Here is a 25,495-nt window from a genome sequence, read left to right on the forward strand (position 1 = left end):
AAAGAATGATTACAGTTTCAAGTGAAGAGTACCTGAAGTGAGCATTCTTACACACTGCTGGTGGGAGAGTACAAAGGTACAACTTCCTGAGAACACAGAAATGTGTTTCAACAGCCTTAAAAATATTTAGAGGCTTTGATCAAGTAATTTGAATTCTAATAATTTATCCCGAGGAAACAACCAGGATGGTACAAAAAAATTATGAACAAACATAACACTATTTATAGATGCTGACTGAATTATGTTCCTTTCATAGGATGGGATATTATTCAGTCATTTAAAATACATGTGCAGGGCTTCCCTGGTGGTGCAGTGTTTAAGGATCTGCCTGCCAATGCAGGGGACACAGGCTCAATTCCTGGTCCGGGAAGATCCCACATGCCGCAAAGCAACTAAGCCTATGCGCCACAACTACCGAGCCTGCGCTCTAGAGCCCGCGAGCCACAACTACTGAGCCCACGTGCCACAAATACTGAAGCCCGCACGCCTAGAGTCCCCACACCGCAACAAGAGAAGCCACTGCAATGAGACGCTTGCACACCGCAACGAAGAGTAGCCCCAGCTCACTGCAACTAGAGAAAGCCTGCGCACAGCAACAAAGATCCAACTCAGCCAAAAACAAATAAATAAATTTATGTTAAAAAAATAAAAAAAATAAAATACATGAGCATGCCCTCCCCACCCCCCACCAACAAATCCACAGACATACACACATGCACGCACGCACGCACGCACACACACACACACACACACACACATTCACAATATTCTCCTCGGTGTAAGAAGCAACCAGTACCACCTAAGTAATTACTACTAAAAGCCCTTTACTGACAAAAAAAAGGAAGCCTAGGATTTCAGATAAGTAAAGTAGATATATATCCACGACAATGTCACAAAAAGTGATGTTACTCTATACCTTTATATCACCGTCAATTTTTTCCCATTCTTCTGCTGTGAAACTGGCTGCTGTCGCTGCAGGTTTCTCTCTCCTCAAAGCTCTACTTCCAGGAGCCAAGCCTGAAAGGCGCTTTTCACAAAATTCAGTAAGTTCAGGATAATATCCTTCCTCACCAGACCTTTTAAAAAATTCAGAATTTTAGAGTTACCACTTCATTCAGAGATCATATAGACCAGTGGTTTGCAAGCTGGGTTCCATGGAGCCCAGGTGTTCCACAGAGATCTCACAGTCTGCCCCGAATGAGGATGAAGGCTGAGCTGCTGCCTTCCCCTCACCGTCCTCAATTAGAGCAACCTCCACTTTCACATGCTAATCTATGGAGTACTGCGATGAAGGGGGAAAAAGGAGCTCCAAAGAAGACATCAATTTCCATCACACACTTTAAAAGTTGAATAGGTAACATATTCTCTCCTCTTTAGCACACATATGTTCATTTTGCATATAAGGTAATTTTAAACTTATAAATGGAAATTCATTATTAGAGACAGGCAAAGAGTGAGACTCTGGACTTACTTTCCAATGAGGAGTTACTGTTCTAGCTCATTTTCTTTTTACCCCCAAAGGGATAGGAAGAAAATGGCAGAAGAACAGTTTAGAACAACACACCTCTAAATTCAACCACTCAAGGAACAGAATTCCTTCCTTAGTTATACAGAGACATGCGTTCTCTTTTGCTTTTTTTTTTTAAGGAAAATCAATCTTTTCCCCATTCTTGTGAATCTGTTTATTTCTAAATTTTTAGAAAAATAAAAATAAATCCCATTTTCAAAGTAAATTAAAAAAAAATCCCAAGTCAATACAATTTAATTAGGCTATTCATAAAATGTCTTTCAAACTCTTTCATCCCATAAACTTCGCATTTTCTTTTAGTCTTTAATCAAATAAAAATGAAAACGTTCTTATATATTGAGAAAAGCGAGAGGGAAAACAATGATATGATGAGGCTATTACATCAACACTGGCTGGGGACAAGCAGGGATGCTTAGGAAGGACAGGAGGCTAAAGGTGATAAGAAAGAAAAAGGAAAAAAAAAGAGAGAAAGAAAAAGGAAAGGACACAGCAGTAAGGAAGGGCATCAGAGGAAAGAAAAGAGAGAACCACTGCCGAGCAAAAGGAATACTACTGATGTCCCGGAAATGGGCAGTTTGTGCTCACAAGTGCTTCTGCAGTAATGAGGCGATCCTCCAAATGAAAAACCCTGAAAAAACCCCAAACAGGTGGTAGGCCACAGGGCAGTGTTTCTTGTAGAGTTCCCTTGACCACCCGCATGTTGATCAGCCAGTGTGCTCGTTAAAAACACGTTCCTGGGCTCCACTCATGATTTCCTGAAGCAGAATCTCTAGGAGTGGGGCCCTCAAATTTGCATTTTCTAACCACCATGTTTGGCAAATATTAAAGTTTGACAATCACAGCCCCAGGGCTCTTACCCAGAAAAGGCCTTGATTCCCTGACTTCTGGGGTCCCCCCCACCCCATCCCCATGCGACGGCTCCCAGTGAGTCACCCACCTTTGCTGGCAGATCGTGTGAAGTGGGAGAGTGCCAAAGCACTTTATCAGCATAAGCAGGTGCCTCCTAAGGGCTGCTTTACCGGTTCCTAGAAAGTGCCAGGAAGCAAGAAAAATGCCCTCTTGGATACTAATTAGCCTAAGTCTTGTGCTGGGAGTAGATCTAGCCAGAACCCGCCAAACTAACCACAGGATTGAAACCACTATTTTGGAACCTAACATGGACAAAAACAACAATTTCAGTATTGGAAAATCTGCTCCAAAATTTCTAATGTAGCTTTGAATTTTAGAAGTCAACAATATAAAATTGGCAAACTGAAACATGATATGATTTTTAAATGCTTACCTGAGCACACAAAGAATTTTTTCCAAGTGTTTAACATCTGAACATTTTTCAATATACTTGAAATCCAAATGTTCAACAGGTATTTTAAATGTTTTTGTTGTTCCAAAGCCCCACAATGATGGATAATCTTTGGCAGTCATGGCTGAAATATAGTGTAGGAAAATAGTTATGAATCTAATATATACATTAATACTCAATTTGGATAGTAGTAACCATCTAGGTACTTCTGTAATATTTATTTTTCATTTCCATAGAAAAGGAGATGGAGTATTTCTTCTAAGGAGGAAGCTACTCATTGTAAATTCTCTCTCCCTGATAAGAACAGTTAACATTCATCGGGCTAAATTACTATATACCGACTTCCCTGGTGGCGTGGTAGTTAAGAATCTGCCTGCCAATGGAATCTTGAAGCCCCTGAGATTTTATGATTTGAATAAAATATGGTGAAACACACTTGAAATGATAAAGACACCTCTTACCTAATCAAGCGAATTTTATTCTGAACACTGTTTCAACGTTTCTGAGAATCCTTTTTGAAAACTACCACTTGGGGGGGTGGGGGTGGGTAGGAGAGATTCTCAAGACCACTAAACGTTAACTCTCAAACTCCAAAAACCAAGTCATACAATACTTTGTTTGCTCTACTTAGAACTCTTCCACATCTGTTTGCAATTTCTTTGCCCCTGATTAGAAAAAACTTTGGTCCTAATTGGCGTTAATTTCTTCTCCACCGTCCTAATCCACATCCATTTCCCATATTTCCTAATCAGTATATCAGTAATACCTCCAGCACAAACTGCAATGGGCTAGTAACACGAAAAATGGTTTTCTTCCACCTAGGCACGTTCTTTCCAGCATCCACAGGGCTGGGCGCCACCTGCAGCCAGAGACCGGAAGGAAACGGCATCCTCCAGCAGTAGCAACGGTTTCTATGTACAGCGCGGGTCAGGGACTGCCTGAGATCCGGGAGCTCTACAGCCAACCCGCAACGGTCAAGGGGCACTTTAGGACTCTACGAAACTTCTCCCCATTCCTCTGCTTTGTTCACAAGGACCGGTGGCCGCCGCCAGAGCCCGGGAACCTCCCCGCCGCACCACCACCTCCGCGTTGCCGCTCTGCCCCAACATCCGCCACCGTCAGCCCCGAGAAACAGAAGGCCCCCAGGCTGTTGCCCCGGCCGACAAGGACCTCCCTCCAACTGCAGTCCGATAGCGCATTTGCTCCTCCGGGTCCGTCTTCCACCCCGGCTCCCAGAGGAAGGGATTGCGATGGAGAGAGGTAGTTTACTCCTGGCCTGCAGATACTCACCTGGTTCAGACCCCAAACCTTGCGGAAGCCGCAGCCACACACCACCAGTCGCGCGGCTCGTAACCAAGGAGGGGCGTGTCGCCCCGCCCCACTCACCCCACTCCGGCACCCGAGGGCTTGCGGCGGACCGCCGGGGGCGGGGATTAGGGCCTCTGCGTGATGACAGGCTAGTCTCCGGTTTGCCATTCGGCTGATGGGCCTTGCAGACCCAGCTTCACCCGAACAGAAGAACGTTAGCCGAGAAATAAGAGTTGCAATTCCACGTGCCCTGTAATTTTCTTTTCACGCACACTTCGGTTTTTTTCTGGTTACAATTATGTACATATACAATTATGCTGAATAAACAAGCAGGATAAAAACTAACTCAAAGGAAATGGACTATGCAGGCAAATGAAAATTACCACTATCATCTTCAAAAAGACATTGCGTCCAATAATTAATAGATGGATTAGAAAGTAAAGTTGAAGAAATCTTTCACAGAGCAGATAAAGAAAAAAAAGGAAATCGAAAAAGATGAAAAAGTTAGGTCTAATATTAGATTTAAAAGATCTAGAGAGAATACTGAGGGTAGGAAGTTATCAATTCAAGAAAATTTTCCAGAATTGAAGAGCTTGAGTTTCCAGACTGAAAGCACCCACCAAGTGACCAAAACAGGGAAGGAAAACAGACCCATACCAAGGCACAAACTGCAAAATTTCAGGACACTGGCAAAGAAAATTCTAAGTTTCTAGAGCGAAAACAGTCACATACAAAGCATTAGGAAGAATAGTTTTGCACTTCCCACAATAATACAGAAAACTAGATGGCATTCTGACACTGGGGAAGAACACAAGACAGGTCATTTCAGGCAGAGAGAAAGGCAGGAGCACAGGCAAAAAGGTCCGTTATCTGCTTAAGGAACTGCAAACATCTCCTTAAAACCAAGATTGAGAGGTGGGTTGAAGTGGTGACAGAGGCAGGAAAGGAGTCTATACTATTCCCAAATATACTATTCCCAATAGTTTTCGTTTTATCAAAATGGGAAGCTACTAAGAATTTTCAGCAAGACAGTGCTGTGCAATTTCTATTTTACAATGAGCAAGCTGGGAATTCCCTAGTGGTCCAGCAGTTAGGACTCTACAATCAGCAAGCTAAAGAGTATGGAAAACAGCAAGACCAGTAACTGAGACTAATCCTAAGACTGATACAAGCACCTGTGCAGAAAATGCTAATACTTTCTGTAATGGTGTTAACAGTTATTAGATTAAGAGTTTTTATGGAGTATTTAATTTTATCTTGCAGCAAACCTTTGACATAGGTGCTATTATTTCATGCCCATTTTACAAATAAGGAAAGTGAATCTTGGTAGTCACTGACATACAACAAGGGACACTCTGGGAATACGGACCCAAAGCCTTTTGCCAAAGTCCATACTGTTTCCTGTGCTCCTAAGTACTAACCAATTCACAAGTAAGTCCTATTCAACTTCAAAACATATCTCACAACCAGCTACTTCTCACTCCCTCTACGCCTACCCTGGCCCAGCCACCATTACTCTTAGCCTGAACTTTTACAGGTGGCCGCTAACTGGCTTCCCACCATCCCGTCCCTATATTGTCCGTTCCCACAGAACAGACCCAGTAATCTTTTAAGTCTGGGCAGAGGGTGGAGGGTGGATGGATGTGCATGTATTTGTACATGTAAGGAGGCAACTTGTTTTTACGTGTTCTCAGTTTACACTTTCTCACTTTATGTGATATTTTAATCTTCTTAAAATTGGTCATTTATGATTTCATCTACTAGTTTTGAATGTCATTAACTTCAATCTCTGAAGATAGCTTCAGAGTCCAAAAGCACTGAACTATCATTAATTCCTTGACTTTGACAAGCTGAAGTCAAAAGAAATAAACTGGCCAGTAATTGAGTAGCAGCGCTGGATTTGAACCAATTTCCGTGTATTCATATTTTTGATGGACCTGCGTGTCTACAGCCATTGGTAAGCAGTTTAGTAGGGGACAAGTTATGTATTAGCTTCAAGCTCAGATTTACTGATTTTTATATTTATAGAGTACTATTCAAAAGGATCTTTTAAAAGCAATTTTATATCTATTTTACCTTTTCTTAAAACTGTCCAGGTAGGCAAGAGGTAAAATTACATCCATTTTATAGACGATGGGGACACGAAGAGGTAACTGAAACGATGGTCTTGAGTTCCAGTGGTTAATACTTTTCCCATTAAACCACTGTCTAGTTAACGAAATAACAGTATTCAATTAAACTATTGATACACAAAGGACCTATGATGAAATTAGAATAGTTAAGAGCAACATTACCCAATGAGTTGTGGTTTAGGAGGCTGTCATAAAGAGATATTGGGACTCTTGTACAAAAAGGACCAGCTCAAGAAGGAACATGGCAGGGCTTCCCTGGTGGCGCAGTGGTTGAATGTCTGCCTGCCAATGCAGGGGACACGGGTTCGTGCCCTGGTCTGGTAAGATCCCACGTGCTGCGGAGCGGCTGCGCCCGTGAGCCATGGCCAGTGAGCCTGCGCGTCCAGAGCCTGTGCTCCGCAACGGGAGAGGCCACAACAGTGAGAGGCCCGCATAGCGCAAAAAAAAAAAAAAGTGGCAGAATTACAAAATTATGAAAGCCACAGTCCAGGAAAACCTGGACCAAGGAAGCACTCTTTAAAAATATTAAGTATGGTAGTACTTTGTATAGCACATAATAAATTTACATAACTTAATATTTGAGGATGGTAGTAGAAACAATGTTTTGTTTTCTTTTTTAAACAGCACAGTTGCACAGTTAATACTTTCAATGTGCGAGACACACAAAACTATTAACAAAGTTGAAATATATCTAATCGAATCCTGGAACAGATGGAGTATCTGAGCATCCATATCTCTATCAAGGCAAAAGCTTTAAACATTCATCCAATTTAGTGTAAACCAACTCCTACTTTTTCTATATCCTGAAAGCAGAGTTTTTTACCTTAATGATTACACCTGGGAAACTGCACCTGCCTTAATAGTCTGCTTCATCCACTTTACTTGGGGTTGATTTTGCCTTAGAGAAAGCAATCATTAAAGTTTCTTTTCCCTTGCCAAAGATTTAAAAAACAGTCAAGCATTATATACAAATACAGAAAGGCCTATGCCAAGTTAACAAATAAATTATAACTCAAAATGAGGTATGCACACTGATAGTAAGTGCGTTGGTATACTCTATACAAAATGAGGCTGGAGAGTTTACAAACAATTGGTGATGTAAAACAGTGGTTTCCTAGGAACTTACTTAATCAGACCTTTAAAGGGCCCTAGCAAACGTCATTTTTAACAAGGGCCCCAGATGATTCTAGGTTTTGATTAAAGTGTAGTTTGGGGAATCACTTTTAACCGTCATTGTGTGTCAGATTACATATACGATAAAATTAAATTACAAACCATGTAACTGAACAAAAATATCTTTATATAAGCTATTAATAGATACCTAAATACAATATGGTTTTTAAAATGAAATCATGTGTATATAGTTGTATTCATAAAGTACACTAATCAAAGGCTATATGACAACATTAATAGCAAATCCAAATCCAAATGAAGACATTCCTCTGTATTTCATCTTTCATCGAGCATCAAAAACCACCACTATACAAAAACTGAGTTAAGGACAAAATAAGTACTTCAAAATTATATTAAAAATTTAATGCTTCCAAGTCACTTTCTCTTTGCAATAAGCTAGTTATTTAATCTAAAATGCACAAAAGAATGAAGTTCACTATTTACTATAATTAGAAATGAACTAAAAAAATAAACTATTTTAATTATTAGCCCCCCCATGATACAAGAGACCAATGCACCAAGAAACACTAAAGCAGTGTTAAAAGTGATAATTTAGTGATCTAAAAAACACTGGTAGTTATTACATAACAATTTACTCTCAGTCTTTCAGCTAATTTGTAAGCCTCACTTATTCCATTAGGTAGCATACAAACTCAATATCTGTATTTCTCCTTGTATCATTTAGTTTGCCCATAAACTGAAGCTCAAGAATGAGTACTTATATACAGAATCCCTGAAAAAATACACTTATGAAAGCCAAAATCAACTAGTATTTAGATTATTTAGTATATGTCTATACACTGGAGTACTGGTCCATGAAAATGCTAATCATGCCTTTTGTTTTTTTGGTAAGTAATCCAAGTTGTTACCATTTTTACCAGAAATTAGTCTTTGACTATCAAACTATGCATTTTTTTCTTCCTCTTATCTCATAGTCATAAAGCTTTTTTTTTCACTTCCTCTTATCTCATAGTCATAAAGCTTAGTTAGAAGGATACGTCTTTTAGTCCTTTTCTTGTACATTATTCTGTATCCACATTCTCTGCAACGGATTGGATCCCTTGATTTTATTTCATTTTCTGTGTGACATTCTAGAAACAAAACACGTTTATTCAATGCCTAAAAGAGAAATATTACAGACGAGCAAATTATCTTAACCATGCTTTTCACCCAAAGCACTAAAATATAGTATACTCAGTCTCAAGGGTATGTTGCCATTACCAACATATTAAGGGAGAAAGAAAAAAAGAGTGGCAGACAATGCATTTTTCCTAGGAAAGAAAATGAAATCTTAATAAGAGGATTTTTTTTTAAGATTGTTAAAGTTGTTCTGCTTTCTAACTTTAAAGATGACTCATTTAAGCCAAAGATAAATGCAATAATTTTTTTAAAACTGAGGTGAAATACTCTTACTTTTGTGTTACTCTTACCTCCACAGATATATATCATTGGCTGCTGCTTTGGGGGTTGAACGTCCTTCTGGGTGTCCATTGTTGTCCCTGAAATCACAGACTCAAATATTTAATATCTCAAATGGCGTCCTCACAAATCTAACCAGGCCTCATGTTTCTCGGAGAAAGCTAAAAAGGCCGCAATTCCTAATCTGTGCTTTTTTCAAATCCTATAGGTGGGTCTAAAGAACGAAACAAAAAAACAACGTATTGTGCATTTACCCCCAAACTGGACACAATAATAAACACTTTACATATGTCATTTCAATTATGCATGCTATTTCATTATAATCTTTACAACAATTCTAGGAGGTGTTACTCTTATTTTACAGATGAAGGAACTGGGGTTTAAAGAAGTTAATTTGGGCAGGATTATTCATCTGTTAAGAGTCAGAGATTTAGATCTGACTGCAAAGCTCGCGTCTTCATTTAACACAAGTTCCAAACTTTAGCAAGAGATTGCCAAAAAACTGTATCCCTCAACAGGAGAACATGGGAACCGAAGATAAGGGAAGAACAAAGAAATAACTCCCAAAGGCTAAAACGCCAACAGCTAAAGAGGCAAACAACCCAACAGCTAAAGAGGCAAAGGCCTAACAGCATCGACTCTATCCCCAGTCTCTCCCGACTCTAACCCCACACCGGACCTGTTTAGCCCCTAGCGTCTTTCCAGTTTTGGCCCAAATACCTACCCCCCAATCCGCCAATTACCTACACACGTAACACGGAGAAACTTCTCTGCTTCTCCGAACAGACTCCGCCTCGCCGCTGTATGGCAGCCAACTTCCGGCGCTGGCTTATGACGCAAGCGGAGTCTCCGTCCCTTCCGCCCCAGGTGTGGCAGAGAAAGCCGGATTGAGTACAGGTGGTGAAACTGGTTTGGTTTTTTTGTTTTTTGTTTTTTGCGGTACGCGGGCCTCTTACTGCTGTGGCCTCTCCCGTTGCGGAGCAGAGGCTCCGGACGCGCAGGCTCAGCGGCCATGGCTCACGGGCACAGCCGCTCCGCAGCATGTGGGATCTTCCCGGACCGGGGCACAAACCCGCGTCCCCTGCATCGGCAGGCGGACTCTCAACCACTGCGCCACCAGGGAAGCCCAGCGGCTGCTTTTTCTGTATTTCAGACTCCGGACAAAAGTGCTTGTTTCGGTCTCACCTGTTTTCACTCTTCAGGGAAGTAAAGCGTTTTAGAAGCTCCTCAAGTCGAAGGAGGTTTGTTTCTCTGACATATGAAGTCGGTAGAAAATAACACTTTTCCAGGAGGGCAGAGGGTTAGAAGAGAAACCCAAGTGAAGTGTTCGTGGAATCCTAGGCTGACCGTTACTCCGAGGAACGTAGAAGAATCGGCTCCACCGCTGATTTCCACGTAGAAAAGCACTTTTCAGATTATGCATTTCCAGTCGTTTGATACCTGTGCCGGGGCAGTGGAGCAGCCGCCCCTATCCTTCCTTAGAATCATTTCGTTTTTGCTTTTCGCCCCTTTCTCTCCTAGGCTCCCGTCATCCCTGTAACCCCCTCCTTTTACTCGTTTTAAAGCACAGGTGGGCTTGCGGGCAGCTACGTCAATTACTCCCACTTAAAGCTAAGGGATTTAGGTAGTGGTAGCTGTCCATTGACTCTCCTTTCATCCCATGTAATAATTCCTCCCCAGAAGAACAAAACGACTTGTCCAGTGGAGGCGTGTTCTTTCAAAGATCAAAATTTTAGTGAGACTAGTAACAGTTGGGTTCACAACATTTGCATTCGTTTGCTTCTTTCACAGCAGGTATTTTACTTATATCACGAGAGAGAAGAAAATGAAGTTATTAAAACTTAGAAACTAGCAAGTTGTGAATAACTATTTTAGTTAATCTGAGAATCAGGTTTCTTTCTCCCCAACATGCACTACTTTGGTTTTTATTAAGCAGGCTATACCGCTTTTCGGTTTTCCATCCAGCAACTTGGGAACCTTGAGCCTCACCTTTCACTTCCAGAAGGAATTCCAACTGGTTGCACCTCCACAGACCAGCCTGAGAGATTTAACTCGATTTTCTCAGTCTTCCTAGCTGTCGATTTTTTAATTTCCAGGAAACACAGTGGACTGTCCTGCTTCTTTCTCCACAGACAGGCTAAGATAGAACATAAATATTTTGATCATCAGCTCTCTTATGAAATACCCCTCCTCTTAGCCAAAGGGAACAGGTAATCCAATAGAACAGTCAAAATTAGCTTCACTCAAGAAATATTAGGTAAAACCATTGTCATGATAAGAGAAAGATTATGGAGTGATCCAGAAAGTGTAACTTTAATCATTGCAAACTGACCTGGGTTCTGACTATGCAGCTTGAGGTTATCAAGATGATGCTGGAATGTAACACAGTTTGTGGAGATCAGAATGGATCAACACATGTAGAATACAAATGGAACCCTACAGAGGGTTAGGGTAAAGACAAGTTATAGCAAGGAGATCCAGAATTTCAACAAGAGTTCATGTCGAGGCTAGTTCCCAATGCAACATTCTCTTTCCTATCAGCAGTCACCAGTAATTTTAGGATAATTTTGGAGCATGGTCTGTGGAAGCTGTTATCAATGGTGACAGCTAACTTTTCTTGAGCATTTGCTACGTGCCGGATATCATCGCATTGCTCTCTCTTAATGAGGGCATTTGTTTTGCCAACTTGGATACTAGTGTTTTTAAATGCTTACATTGCAATAATATGGTTATGGAGATGCAAGTTGCTATTTTCCCCCTGAGTATCTGTTTTCCTTTTTCTTGATCATACTCATTTAAGTATACCTGCATAGCTTGACTATCATGGTGATGGAAAACCCTTTCAGTATGTTTTCCTGGATGGTCTCCAAAAGAAGCGTTAGCTCTGTGGAAAACATATGGGTTTTAGAATTCTGAAGTCAGTAATGAGATTACACCCAATCCAGAAAGGGAAGGGAAAAGGCCAAAGACTGTGATGTGTAAAGAATAGGAAAATATAGCTCAGTGGCTTAAATTTGCGCTATATGAGTAAAGCTAGGGCAAGCTACATGTAACTAGGTGTCTTTTTGCCATTTTTGGGGTGGGGAGGGGTGTAAAATTATTCTTCGAGTGAATAGAAGGGAGTTATGATACATTCTTTTACTCTTCAGTTGTAACAAAATATCTAAAGAAAAATTACTAGAGAAAGAGAAAAGGGCAATGTTTAATCGTGTTGTGGGGTCGTGTGGCTTTTATTTAACCATAGGCAAAATCCCCTGCCCTGTTTACAGTGGAGTGGGGAGCAGACCTTACACAAAGTAAGTAAATAATACAGTATTTTATAAGGTGATAAATTATATGGAGAAAATTCAGGAGAGGAGGATTGCAAGTGCTGGGCAGGGAGTGGCAAAATAGAGGCTTGATTGTAATAGAGACTGGTTTGAGGACCTAGAAAGGACACTACTCATTCTATCCGAACGTGTGAGGGAGGCTTCAGGGAGGTGCCATCTTGAAGAATGTGTAATTCACCAATTCCTTACCTTAAGTCCTACAGGTACCACAAACGTAACAACCTCGCACTAAATTCATCTTATTTTCTCCCAAACCTGTACTCTTCGCTCCTCACTCCCTGCTGCATGCAGTTCATTCAGCCAACTGAATCAGGTGTAGGTTCTTCTCCACCCCCATTATCTTCCAGAGTAATGCAGTAGCTTCCTAAGCCACCCTCACCTCTCTTCCTTCTGTCTTCCATTCTGCCACCAGAGTGGTCCTTCTAAAATGTCCTACATTGCCTGGGACTTCCCTGGGGGTGGTGGTTAAGAATCCGCCTGCCAGTGGGGGCGATCCACCTCCCAGTGGGGGCGAACCCAGACAGGGGTTCGAGCCCTGGTCCGGGAAGATCCCACATGTTGCGGAGCAGCTAAGCCCGTGCGCCTAAACTACTGAGTCTGCGCTCTAGAGCCCACGAGCCACAACTACTGAGCCCGCGTGTCTAGAGCCTGTGCTCTGCAACAAGAGAAGCCACCGCAGTGAGAAGCCTGCACACTGCAACGAAAAGTAGCCCCTGCTCACCGCAACTAGAGAAAGCTCGCGCGTAGGATAAACTTCAGACTCTTAATGTGCATCCAAAACTCTCCACGGCTTGGCTTCTTCCCCTTGTCAAGAATTTTCTTTGCCCTTTCCTCAAACCAGTCTTAGTTTCCAGCTGTAACAAATTATTTGTAGTTTCTCTAATGTGCCCAACTGTTTCAATTTTCCTGCTGGTACATTTTGTTTCAAGTTTAGAATCACCTGTTATCTGTCTTTAAAGATGCTACCCTTCCTTCAAAATCCACCTCATATCACAGTCTATATAAAGGTAGCTCTGCCCACTCTTCTGCTGTAGATTTAGTTGATCCCTTTTCTTTTGTGTTACTACCATTCCTCTACTATAGCACTTACATCAGTGAGCCCTTCAGGGCAGTAACTGCGCCATTCCATCTTTGTATTCCCAGTACCTAGCCCAACAATTGGCACATAGTCAGAGCTTAATCATTGTTAGTGAGTTTGATTTTGGATATATGGCATTTAGGATAACTGTGGGGCATCCACATGGAGAAATGTTCTGTCGGAGGAGAGTGGTAGCAGTGGCTGTTACTGGCTTTAAAGTAATCCTTTTAACTCTGAATGAGAATTATGTAAGCACAGAATGGTAAAGTAAGAAAAATGTTGGGTAGGACGCCCATTTAGGGAGTAAGTAGAGGAAAAGAAGCCAGAAAAAAAGAATTAGGAAGAAGTTGCCAAGAGCAGAAGGATGGAGCCTGGCACATAAAACATCCCTTTTTAGATGCCTAAAAAAACAAGCATAATGATGTCTAGAGATGCTGTAACCAAGTTAGTCAAACCTTTCAGACTTTATCCTGTGTATAGATGAACTTCTAACCTAAAATGAGTCATTCTGTTTGTAACCTGCTTTTCACGCTTGATTTCATCTCCGGAAACATTTTCAAGTGAATGTTTTCCTACATTATTTTTAATAGCATCCCACTGTAGGACCTGTTAACCTTTCTATACAGTGTTCCCCAAAGTTAAAATGGGGAGGGGAGAAGAACCTATCAAATTAGGAAGCCCTCATGGAGCCTCGGAGGGGTGTGGGCATGGAGGGATGGGAAAGCGAGTACAGACTTCCTCGGGCGGAGGCGGGGCCGGGGGCCTGCGGGTCGCGGGGCCGCCGGCTGGGGCGCCGCTGAGCGAGAGGAAGGGGCGGCGCGGGGCGGCGCGCAGCGGTTACTCAGGGCGGGCAGCTCAAACCGAAGGAGGGAAACGCGGCGGCCCCACACGAAGCTGGCGTGGGGGTTGCCATAGCCTGGCGTCGCTGAAGGCGAGGCCGCGGCTCCTCCCCTGCGCTCCAGAGGCAGCCGCCTCGATCCTCGCCCGCCCGTCGACCCCGTGGGTGCGGCCGCCCCGGGTCTCCAGGTGGGCGGGAGCGGGGGACGCCAGGTGTGTGCGGGCTGGCCGGCCTCCGGGCTTCCCCGGCCCCGCGCCCGCTCTAGCTCTGCTTCCCGGGTGCCGGGACTAGAGAGGCGCCCCGACGCCGTTCACTTTCCCCTCGCTCTGCTCCAGGAGACGGCCCACCCACCCTCAGCCCGTGGGTGGCTTCCTGGGCCCTGGGGCCAGGCCAGGCCTCCCTCCGACAGCCTGGCCTGGGGAGGGTCCGCGGAGGGACGAGAGGTCCGATTGACGCTTTGCGGAGACCGTTAACCACCCACCCGCCGACTGCTCCTGGGGGAGGAGATGACCGCGCTGCAGCCTACACTGCATCTCAGAAACCCCAATTTGGGAAGTTTCCTCCATTCCAAGGCTAGCTGGAGAAAACAAAGATATTAAAATTACTGTTGTCCGGAAAGCTGGAGGAAATTCAAAATGATTTAGGCCTTTTCAAGTGTTAGAACTAATCCCTGTAGCATGTACTTCACGTATACAAATTTTAGCCGGTATCGTGCTACTGCACGTTTTAATGAATTGTTCAAATTAAAATTTTCTCTTTAAGTGGTATTACTTTGGCACGAATTTTAAAGGTAAAGTGAGAAATTTCCTTTTTTGTAAGCCTACATAACGTTGACGTCTAAGAACTCAAGCTTTACTGATGGTAAGATTTTACACTTTAACAAATGAAGGAAATTTGGTTCTAATTTGTTATCATATTGTAAGTACTTCATTGAGTTAATCAGTTTTTTTTTTTTTTTTAAGAGCGCTATAGAGATAAGTGTTCTCAATCCTTATCAGGAGTCTGGTTTTAAAAAACGAATATTGAAGAGGCTTGTTTGATTCATCAGTGAACTGTTGAATCAGTAAAATTGAACAAGTCAACAGGCGTTCCACGATTTTGCATAAATACATTTAAAGTTTGAATAACCACATTTTGTTTGAGACCAATGTCTTGGGTTGAAAATGATGAAAGGTGAAAAAAATGATGACATCAGAGAAAGCACGGTGGAAGCAACTTCAAATGCGTAGATGAACAGAAAAAATTAGGAAGTTTTTTGTATGTTTAAAGCAACCGGTTTATGGTTTTTAGCAGGGAGAGGATGATCTCTGCACCCCTACTCTTGTTTCTAACAATTTGCCTCTCAGATTCCCAAATTCTAGCATGGTGAGACACCTAGTGGTGAAGTAGCAGAATAGTTACATTTGTTGTAACTAAAAAAAAAGGCTGGGACCTAACTTTACCAAATGAGTGAGAACTGTTACTTAATAGAGTGATTCTCAGAGAGGGGGAAATATTCGTGGATGGAGGTGTAATTTGAAAACACATTCTATCTTATTAACTTAATATTTTGAAAACAAAAATTGTTTAAAAATATAATATGAATTATAGAAAGCAAAGTTTGATAATTTTGGCTGGTAAGCATGTACGGAAGAGAGCAGTGATTGTCACAATCTGAGGGAATCTAAATCAAAAGAGAACATGTGTGAGATTTACCAAAACGGAATATAGGTTTTAAAGACTGAAAAACACCTAGATACTTTGCCCAGTAATAATGATCTCCTAATGATCATTACACCATAAAGAAACTATTTGGTTTTGTGGTTATTGTAGCAATTTTTTTAAGCTCATTCATTTACATATTTAACTGATGTAACTTAAGCATAAATAAATTACTTTCGCATTATACTCAACTAAAATACATCTTCCCAGGATCTTTTTAATAGAGAAGAATCGTGTACTTGGCCTGGAGAAAACTTTGAAAGAATGACAATTTTCTTAGTGTCCCTTGAATAGTCTGCAGAAATATATGCTATGATAACTTTCTTATCTTTTCTTCTTATACTTTGAGCTAAGATGTAATTCAAGTTTCCACAAAGAAGGAATGCAATGATAGCGTTGAAAAGGTGAAAGAGTAAAGTATTTCCTTAAAAACAAATGAGTAAAGTATTTCCTAGTGTCATTCCTTACAAATATAATTACTGAATCACATTTCTTCTTTAAGGAATGTACTTGAATTCTTTATTTTCAATTTCAAGAATATTATAAAGGGTGAGTTTCCCCCAAATAGAAAATATTTAGAAGATGAGGCATGAATGAGTATAACTTGCCAGGTTTGACATGGCCATGTATCTGTGGAGCAGGGGTTCATTTTGGCTAACTCAAGAATGTGTTAGTAATTTATTAGTGAGCCAAAGAGTCTTTGCAAAGGTGAAAGTCTGCCAATTTAGACCTTGTAAATGGTCAGGAGGACTGAGTTTCTGAGACAGGCCCGTGTTACAAGTATAAATGACATTATCCTAGAGTTGTTTAGCCATATTGCAGTTTAGTCTAGTGGCAGCACGTACTTGACACATTTCCCAAATACATGTTTAAAAATCAGCATATAGTTTTTTTTTTAAGCAGCTTTATTTACATCGCAAAATATCGAAAGGAAATATCCAACTGACAAAATATAGGTCAGCACAAATAAGCTAGAATATTAAAACTACAATAATGTACTTTAGCGCTGTAAAAGTCATAAAGTAATAAAATCATCTAAAAATGACGCCATGAGATTTTTTTTTCTCAAGTGTAGTTCAAGAAAATATTTGTGCATGGTGCCTAGACTATGCTTAGCCAGGTAATCTGTGAATATTTATTTCCTGGAAATTTTGGTCTTCGCGATGTTAAAACATTGTTTTATGTAAGAGACACATGAGTATAGTGTAGAGTAGATTTGTTTTTTAAAGTAACTTTTTTTATTGCCATACAATTTTCCATTATTATTTGTGCTCATAACAAGTAATGTATTTTGGTGTAAGCTGCCAGACTGTTCATTTCAAAGGAAGAATAAAATTTGTTTTCACTTTGTAGAAACAGAGATTTTGAAGATGTCAGAAAGGCATTCAGGTCAAGCTGGCACTGGAGCAGGAAATGAGGTGGACTCTCCTATTGTCAACATCAAGTCGTCCAGCTTTGGAGACTTTTGTTCCACATCTTCATTTCAAGATAGTGGCTACAGTGAGCTGTTAAAATCATGCAGCTTTGATAATACAGATAAAGAATCATTTGGAAAGAAAGAAAGAGGTTCAACTTTAATCCATGAACATCCTGAAACTTCAAGTCTGGCCTTAACACATAGTTTAGAGTCTCCCACTCAAAGAAAGAGATTTGTCTTCCCCAGGAAGGAAAAGGATAAAACCCCAGACCTTTGTGAAACTCCTAAAGTCAGTGGAAAAAAATTTTTACTGCGCAGAAGATTGGATGTATCTTTCTCTCTTCTAAAGGGGGACTTTGAATCACAAAATAGTTCTCTCGAAAGTAGTACAAGCCAAGTTCCAAATTTAGAAAAAAATATTCCAAGCAGTGCTTCAGGTTTCCCAAGGCAAAATAATTTTAGTTCTTTAGTTACTAGCACTTTGAAAACAGAAGAAGCGACTTCCAGCAGTCAAAAATTGAGACTTAATTTTTCTCAACAGAAGACGTCCACAGTTGATGATTCCAAAGATAACTGTAGCCTATTTGAAGTTGAATGTATATCTCCAATTCAAGGCAATAGTTTTAAAGACTCTATCACACATGACTTTAGCGACAGCAGTCTATGTATTAATGATGAGAATACATATCCTGAACTTCTGGGCTCTTCGGTCAGTGGAACAACTTGTGGAACAGATGAGGACATATTTGTGACTCCAATAAGTAATCTTGTAGCAAATGTTAAATTTAATGTAAGTCAAAGGCTTTCTCCTTTAGGTGAAGTGAGACGAAATATTTCAACACCTGAAGACAGTGGCTTTAACTCACTTTGCTTGGATAAATCAGAAGATTCCCTCACTGACCAAGAGGGCTCTTTCCAAGAACTGCTTCAGAAACATAAGGGAACTCTCAAAGTCAGGGACACGGTAAGAAGATCAAGGCGTCTTGGAAGATTAAGAAGACTGTCCACCCTTAGGGAGCAAGGCTCACAATCTGAGACAGAAGAAGAAAAGCAGCCCAACCTCTCTGGCTCTGAATCAACACCAGTGGCCACTTCAGACATCTCAGAGAGTCAGCCAAGCAGTGACAATAAGAGTGGGGATTTGAGTTTAAGCTTTAAGAATTTATCAAAGACCCCAGCCTTGCAGTTAGTACATGAGCTCTTTATGAAAAGCAAAAGGAAAAGATTCCAGCAAAGCGGTGCATGTGAATTGTTAGAAGAAAGGGACGGGGGGAAAATAGCTGTACTACAGCGTGTACTTGCAGGCCTGATTGGCAAGAAAATGGGTATAGAAAAACTGGACATCTTAACAGAATTAAAATACAGAAATTTAAAGCATGTTCTTGCTATGGTTTTAGATTCCTTGGCTGCAGAAAGCCTATGCAGGTAAGAATTTTATTTTTTTCTGAAATAAAACTGCCTTTTATCATTTTTCTGTTAGTTGAGTACTTTTTTTTGAAATTTTGTTTTAGCATCTCTATCTTGGATACTTTATATTTTATCAAAGTTGGTTTAGTGAAATTCTTCAGTGTCTCAGAAATTTCACAGAAATTTCAGTATATTGAATGTTGCTTCATAAGTAAAGAGAAACTAAGTCACATATATAGGAGTATTGAGGGTAGGAACTAGAGTTACAAGACTAAAGAGAGACTGTGTTTATACTGGCAATTTTGTGAAGTGCAGGACTATCAGAAGACAAGGCCCTTGGGAATGCCGTGACCAGGAAGGAGGGAAGCCATGTGGAACAGGATTTTTGCAAGATCATGGTTGGGGAAGGACATGCAAGAGAGTTAGTGAGCCTCTTTTTCCATAGGTATGTGTGAAGAGTTGGGTTCATAGAATCCTTACTCTTTTATGGCCCCTGCTTCTATTTAAAACCTTTCTTCACCTTTTCCCCATAAATTAAATGTAGGCTATTGTAGAGAATTGTAGAATCTCATAGCTGGAAGTCTTCTGAAATGTCTAGTCCTATCATGTATTTTGCAGATGAGAAAACTGAGCTCCAGAGAAGTGATCTGCCAATGGTCACTCAAGGAGACAGAAACAGATCCAGGTCTACAGCTGAGCCCTCTGATTTCTAAGCCCATATTTTCCCAAAACTCTTATTAAGGTTTAAGTCCTTTCAGAATAGCCTTGATCAGGAATGTCTTTGGTGTAACCCAAGTAGGATGATAAGCAGATTAATGGCCTACATACATGTGCCTTTAAAAAATGTTCAAATGAGATAAATTATTTGTTTAAAAAAATAAGGAGATGGCTGCGACATAGGAATTTTATTTTTATATGCTGGAGTATTTGGATACAGACCAGTTAGAATTAAAACCTGGGTGACTCTTTTGGGTGCTCACTTGTAGGAACAAATGATATTCAGTCATATTTCAATAATTGCCTTTGCTGCCATCCCTCTAGATTTATAGTATTTGTATTGCAGAGTGCATGTATAATCTTGGCAGTGCTTATTCTTGGTAATATGAGAAATTACGGTCAGTTGAAATAGCTGAGGCAAATACCCAAACGTGTATTTCATTTCTTCCCCATTAATGAGTGACTTTCTGCCTATATCTCTCCATCTATCTGATATAAGGCACATGTATCGGCTTAAGGAGAGGCAATGGCAATTGAAGTGGCCACGGTAACTGGAAGAATAGTAGTGTTGACAACTCAACTATAACCTGGGGCCCTCCATAACCTTCTCCTGACCTCATTCACTTTGAGTGATTTGTTAAGTTAAAGTAATAAAAAAGACCATATTAACAGTTGCAGGATTAGCTTTTCTTTAATAATTAATGTAGTCAAAGTTATTGATAAATAAGCAATCACTAGACATAAATTGTGTTTTTCTTTAGCTGCTTTAGTCTTATAAACTTTGGTTTATAAAATAGGAACTTTGTAGTGCTACCCGTAATAATGTTTATTACAGCTGACCCTTGAACAGCCAGAGATTAGGGGCGCTGACCCTCTGCCATGCAGTCTAAAAATCTTTGTATAATTTATAGTCAGCTCTCCATATCCGAGTTTCCTCCGTATCCGCGGTTCAGCATCCCTGGATTCAACCAACCAGTCTGTGTAGTATTTACTATTGAAAAAATCCACCTGTAAGTGGATCCCCAGAATTCAAACCCATGTTGTTCAGGGATCAACTGTATTTGGCACTTAGTATTTCCAATAAAGGATTGATTGCTTTTGTGTTTATTTAATCAAAGTGACAGAAATTCGTTAAATACAATAATAGGAGAAATTTATAGAATCTCTTGCACTACAGTTGATAATCATTTGCTGCATGTCATGTTCCAAATTTTTAATCTTAGTGTCATGTTTAAGTTAAATCCTCTTAATTAGCCTCTCAGTGGACTCATTTGGGTTTTTATGAAACTTTGTTTTTTCCTTAACCATTTATGAGATAGTAATCTGTCAATATGATGCTGGCATATTTTAATAGGTATTCTTTCACAACTATGCAGATCAAGTCATATTTTTAATGTAAAATTTTAGCTTTAAATAAACTATCCAAAATCTTTAAAATGAATTTTTCTTATTGTCATGTGTGAAAAATATTAATTCTGTGGAATATATACAATATAAGGACTGATCTTTTTGTTACAGTATTTGGAAAGTGAGCAGAAATTGGCGTGAAATTATTATTCAAGACAAAAAAGCAAATCAGAGGAGGAAATTTCATATCACACAACTGAAAACAGATTCTGAGGTAATGTATATAATACTATTCTAAAATGGATTTGTATAAATATCTAATAATCCCATATGGCTGGACAACCTCATTTGGTTTTCCTGCTATCTTTTAACCTTTCCATTTACCAACATTGACTCATAAACTCTTTTTTTGTTTGTTTTTGGCTGTGCCACATGGCTTGTGGAACCTCAGGGATTGAGCCTGGGCCACGGCAGTGAAAGCCTGGAATCCTAACCACTAGGCCACCAGGGAACTCATGCACTCATAAACTCTTTATTTTTCCCAAACTCCATCTCTACCCAGTGCATCAGTGGAGTAGACTAACTGACATCAAGAACATCTTACTGGGTTTTGTTGTTAAGTGTGTATGCTGTTAGCAGTATTTGAATACCATTTGAATAGGATATGCTGGACCCTATTCATAGTTAGACATCCTTATAGCATTTTCCCATCCAGTCTTTTGAGTCGATACTACATGCAGTTGCTCAGATTACAATGTGAACATTTGTGACATGATCCCTTGCTTTCTTGGCACTCATACCCTGTGGGTGGTAGTTATAAACAGGTGATTACAGTACAGGTGTGTTAGAGGAAGCCCAGAGTTCTCTCTATTGAACACTTAAAAGGAGTGGGGATCAAGAGGAGGAAAAAATGCATCTCAGCTGAGAGCTGAATAATGAGTTAGGGAAGGTGTTTCAGCGGAGGGAATAGCATATATGGAGGCCTGGAGGTGAGTGAGCATGGCAGATAAGTACTTGTAAGACATCATAAACTTGTGCTCTCTTGAAGATTTGAGGTCCAGCTTTGAAGTTACAAGAAAAGTTTTACAGAAGCTGATTGTTTCTGGGGATACTACTTTGTATAACAGGCGTCTCATGACTCTGGCCCCATATTTACTGTATATTCAACTTTTAGACCTTTCTTAGGCATCGATACCAAAAGAAGCTCTGAGAATTAACTCTCTTATTCTTGTTCTAGTAAAAAGTGTTTAATAACATAAGTAAATTTATAATTTGGTGAAATATAATAACTGAGATGAAGCATGGTATAAACTAATATGAACACCTAGATACAGATTGGGGGGTTTCTCATTCCAAGGAAATATTAGGGACCGCTATTAACTAAAGTATTGACTTTCTATTTCATTTGAAGAAATGTTTTACCTTCTCACCTATAATAACCCTTCACGACTGACTCCCGGCTCTTGGCTACTGCTGCAGCTGCTGGCTCTGGGAGCTTATAATACTGAAGATATAAATTTCCTTCTCAACGTATCATTTTAGAGTGGCTCCCTACATGCTAAGGACAGACCAAAAGCACATTTTTAAGCAAGTACCCATTAATATTAAACTTTTAGCTCCATGTACTCTTTACATCCTATGTGGAAGAAACATGTTGTATCGGTAAGCCTTCGGGTAGTTCTAGATAAAGCATTCTACATTCTACCCTCATATCCTAGCCACCATTTTTCTTTTTAACTTGGTTTCTTAAAGGACTGTACTTTTTTCCTTACTTGAGTATTTTCCTTTATTCTGATTTGCTTAAAATTTTTTTTTCAGTAGACACAGTACATGGTTTAAAACATCAAATTGCACTTTAAAAAAGCACATATTCTCCTGCGCTTCCTACTCTTGATTCTTGCCCCATCGAGGCAATCACTTTTTAGTTGTTCCTTTTGATATTTACCTCCATATTTCTGAATGGCACGCCTTTACTGCTGTTTCTTCTTTTGTTTTTTTCTATAGAGGGACTAGGTGAGTTCTCTAACCTCTCACCACTACCTATCTACCCACCTCTCCCTCTGAAGTCCTTTCTCCTATCTTATGAATGTAACTACACCATCGTTTGGGAGCGAATTAGAATTAGGTGCTGACATTATTAAGACTGCGTTGAGATTCTTATGACTTTTTGACAGCTGTGACATGTAGTACAGTATGATTATACCTGTTATACCTTTTTTCTTATAACTTTTTTCCTCAGAGTTAATAATTGCCCAGTTTCTTTCTTTCTTTCTTTTCTTCTTTTTTTTTTTGCTTATTGTTTCTCTATACAGATCCCTGACTCATCTCCTGTTATCCACCAGAACTGGAAATCTCCTCTTAACTCTGAATGTATCAGGTATTCTACCTGTTCCCTCTTTTCCTCAGAGACATCCTTCCAGATGCCTTTTGCCCTCCTCTTCTGAAATGGACTGGTTGCTTTCTACCTGAACTATCCTAATGTATATCATTAACCAAAACAGAAAAATTATAAAACAAAGTTGTTTGGTGGTTTTCCTCATACTTGTATAGTGTCACTGAAAGCCCTTTATATGTAAAAATTAAAACGCACACACCAGCTATGTGTGATAGGATCTCTATTTAATCTGTTTGCTTTGAAGCAGTGAGAATGACCATTAAAATCAGAATATCACACTTTTTCCATTGAATTTCTTAATTTACTGTAGTCTCCCCTGTTTTCTTATATTCATGGAAATGAACATCAGTAAGGTGACTCCCCTGTCACATTTAAATATTTTCTGGTAACGTGATGGAGACTATATTTTGAAAAATGTTGGTGCTCACGAATGCGTGCCTTTGTTGGCTGCTTGACCTTATACTGTTCAGAGATAGTAGCACACATTTTAAGCTCCAAGAGGGCAGGGATTAGACTGTTTTATTCACTCGACACCTAGTAGATGTTTTATGAATGTTTGTTAAATGAATGAATGTTTCTTCTGTGGATGAAATTTGCTTCAACAACATATCTCTATTCATTTTTTGGTGCATGCAGCATCACTGTGTTTGCCAACTGCATCAAAATCCAATGGGTGTCTTCTTTTAGTATGCTCTTGTGTCATACGCTTCTAGCTTAGGCTGCAAATCATTTCTAAAGTGTAACATAAAGAGATGTATTGAGTCCTTGAATAAGTTCAACTGTATTAATTCTAATTTCTGAAAACCAATATTCATCCATGACACTTATGCATATGTTGTTAAACTGTTAATGGCATAATTTTTCATGGCCAGCTAACTTCATTCCTATACTTATCCTACTGTCATTTCTCATATTTTTAACTCTCCCCATTTAGGAGCCAACTCTGGCAAAAGGAGACTATCAAGGGAGAGGAAACACAATTATAGTTGGACACTTAAGGAAATTCACCTGTAGTACATTTTATTTTGATAATTGGTTACGAATGCCAATTTGTTAAAAAAAAAACTTACTATTTTTTCTCATTCCCAACCTTAACAAAATAGAAGGCTATAAGGATTATTCATTGAAAATATTTCTTGGCTAAATATTTGAGTAATGTGGAAATCCAGTTCAAATAAGACATTTTTTTCTCCTTTTAAAATATCAAAGCTGTTTAAAACTCAAGCGTAAAAATTAATCAAGTATTGCAAGTATCTGGTATTTGTATAAACCAGCCAAACAAATTGGGTTTCATGGTCTAACCAGGCCCATTATTTTTCTGACATGCGGCTAAGGTAAGAAACCTTCAAAGAATTCCATGATGTCCCATAGTAAGCTTTGATTCACCTCCTCTTACACCTTGGCCTAAAAGGGGACTTGGTAAACTCTGATCTGTGGGCCAAATCCTGTCCATCACCTGTGTTTTTAAAGTAAGTTTTATTGGAACACAGCCCTGCTCTTTTCATTTACATATATCCATAGCTGTGTTTGCTAAAACAACAATTAAGTAGCTTGCAGCTATCTGGTCCTTTTCAGGAAAAGTTTGCAAACCCATGCTCTAAACAGAAAAATAACCAAGCATGCGAACTTAAAGCTAGCATTTATTGTCTTAATTTTTTCTTTTTCTTTTTCTTTGACTTTTAAATGCTAGATGAAAGGGTTTTGTTTTTTCCTTTTTTCTAAAAAGGAAAGGTTTAGGGAGAAAATTCCAGTAGTGTAAAACCACTTCCAAACATTTAAATACATGTGCATCAGAAAGCTGTCCTGGAACTTTTGATATTACAGTGTTGACCCCTCTTGTCTTTTACCACAGGGGGCTATATTAAATGTTGATGATGCTGCCACTCGGCTCCATCTTTTAAATCGATCAGCTTTAAGATCTGTGCAAGCACAGGCTAGGACACCAGGTTTTCAGAAAGAACAAGTTTCAACATTTTCTCCTTGGGGAGAAGTTTTGACACCTATAGCGAGTTCTTCTGTTACTCACTTAAGTAGTAAACAGGAAGAATACGTTAAGGTGAGTATCATAAGTTATTAGAAGTAAATATTTACAGAGTTTGAAATAAAGCAATTCTCTATGCGAAAATGGAAGATTTAGTTTGTGTGCTTTTACTACAGGTTGCCAAAACACTTTTTATTGATGAAGCATTAAAACCTTGCCCAAGGTGCCAATCCCCTGCTAAGTACCAGCCTTATAAGAAAAGGGGACTATGTAGCAGCACAGCCTGTGGTTTTGACTTTTGTGTGTTATGTTTGTGTGCTTATCATGGGTCTGAAGAATGTAGTAGAGGAGCAGCAAAGCCAAGAAATAGAAAAGATGCTCTTCCAGGAAGTGCCCAGAGTAAGCGGAATTTAAAACGCCTCTAA

At 39.8% G+C, this 25,495-nt stretch overlaps 3 protein-coding genes across 5 annotated transcripts in view; 1 reads left to right on the plus strand and 2 right to left on the minus strand.

The window, feature by feature from the left end:
* SPAG1 (sperm associated antigen 1) overlaps nucleotides 1-6,587 on the minus strand; it is a 102,122-nt gene extending 95,535 nt beyond the window's left edge. The window contains exons 1-3 of the mRNA XM_029222922.1: nucleotides 3,595-6,587; nucleotides 2,811-2,952; nucleotides 917-1,076 (exon numbers count right to left, since the gene is read on the minus strand). Of these exons, the coding sequence (XP_029078755.1) occupies nucleotides 917-1,076; nucleotides 2,811-2,950 (300 nt within the window). The 5' untranslated portion in view covers nucleotides 2,951-2,952; nucleotides 3,595-6,587. The remainder of the gene's footprint in view (nucleotides 1-916; nucleotides 1,077-2,810; nucleotides 2,953-3,594) is intronic.
* A 968-nt stretch (nucleotides 6,588-7,555) lies between these two features.
* POLR2K (RNA polymerase II subunit K) lies at nucleotides 7,556-9,740 on the minus strand. 3 transcript variants are annotated; one of them, XM_029222919.1, is made up of 4 exons: nucleotides 9,604-9,740; nucleotides 8,872-8,940; nucleotides 8,440-8,532; nucleotides 7,556-7,747 (listed from the first exon to the last, which is right to left on the minus strand). In XM_029222919.1, the coding sequence occupies exons 2-4, from the start codon at nucleotides 8,930-8,932 to the stop codon at nucleotides 7,725-7,727; spliced, it is 177 nt and encodes a 58-aa protein (XP_029078752.1). In that variant the 5' UTR covers nucleotides 8,933-8,940; nucleotides 9,604-9,740; the 3' UTR covers nucleotides 7,556-7,724. The 3 variants fall into 3 exon arrangements, with proteins under 3 accessions (XP_029078752.1, XP_029078753.1, XP_029078754.1); XM_029222920.1 differs by having other exon boundaries at nucleotides 9,585-9,654; XM_029222921.1 differs by having other exon boundaries at nucleotides 9,608-9,641.
* Nucleotides 9,741-14,611: 4,871 nt separating this feature from the next.
* On the plus strand, nucleotides 14,612-25,495 carry FBXO43 (F-box protein 43). The gene is made up of 6 exons (XM_029222629.1): nucleotides 14,612-14,660; nucleotides 14,925-14,966; nucleotides 17,160-18,648; nucleotides 20,866-20,968; nucleotides 24,942-25,145; nucleotides 25,247-25,495. The coding sequence occupies exons 1-6, from the start codon at nucleotides 14,612-14,614 to the stop codon at nucleotides 25,493-25,495; spliced, it is 2,136 nt and encodes a 711-aa protein (XP_029078462.1).

The sequence above is a fragment of the Monodon monoceros genome, unplaced genomic scaffold (assembly GCF_005190385.1).
Source record: "Monodon monoceros isolate NGI ecotype Baffin Bay Population unplaced genomic scaffold, NGI_Narwhal_1 Super_Scaffold_14, whole genome shotgun sequence".
NCBI classification, from domain to species: domain Eukaryota; kingdom Metazoa; phylum Chordata; class Mammalia; order Artiodactyla; family Monodontidae; genus Monodon; species Monodon monoceros.

Bases quoted from the DNA above. Each gene is read 5' to 3' on its own strand.
- POLR2K (XM_029222919.1), bottom strand. From the start codon at position 8,932: ATGGACACCCAGAAGGACGTTCAACCCCCAAAGCAGCAGCCAATGATA. The intron at 8,533-8,871 runs GTAAGAGTAACA...TTTTGTTTCTAG, and splicing joins AATGATATATATCTGTGGAG to AATGTCACACAGAAAATGAA. The intron at 7,748-8,439 runs GTATCCTTCTAA...GTTTTTGTATAG, and splicing joins CAAGAAAAGGACTAAAAGAC to TGGTGGTTTTTGATGCTCGA.
- FBXO43 (XM_029222629.1), top strand. From the start codon at position 14,612: ATGACCGCGCTGCAGCCTACACTGCATCTCAGAAACCCCAATTTGGGA. The intron at 14,661-14,924 runs GTTTCCTCCATT...CTTTTTTGTAAG, and splicing joins CAGAAACCCCAATTTGGGAA to CCTACATAACGTTGACGTCT. The intron at 14,967-17,159 runs GTAAGATTTTAC...TTCACTTTGTAG, and splicing joins GAACTCAAGCTTTACTGATG to AAACAGAGATTTTGAAGATG.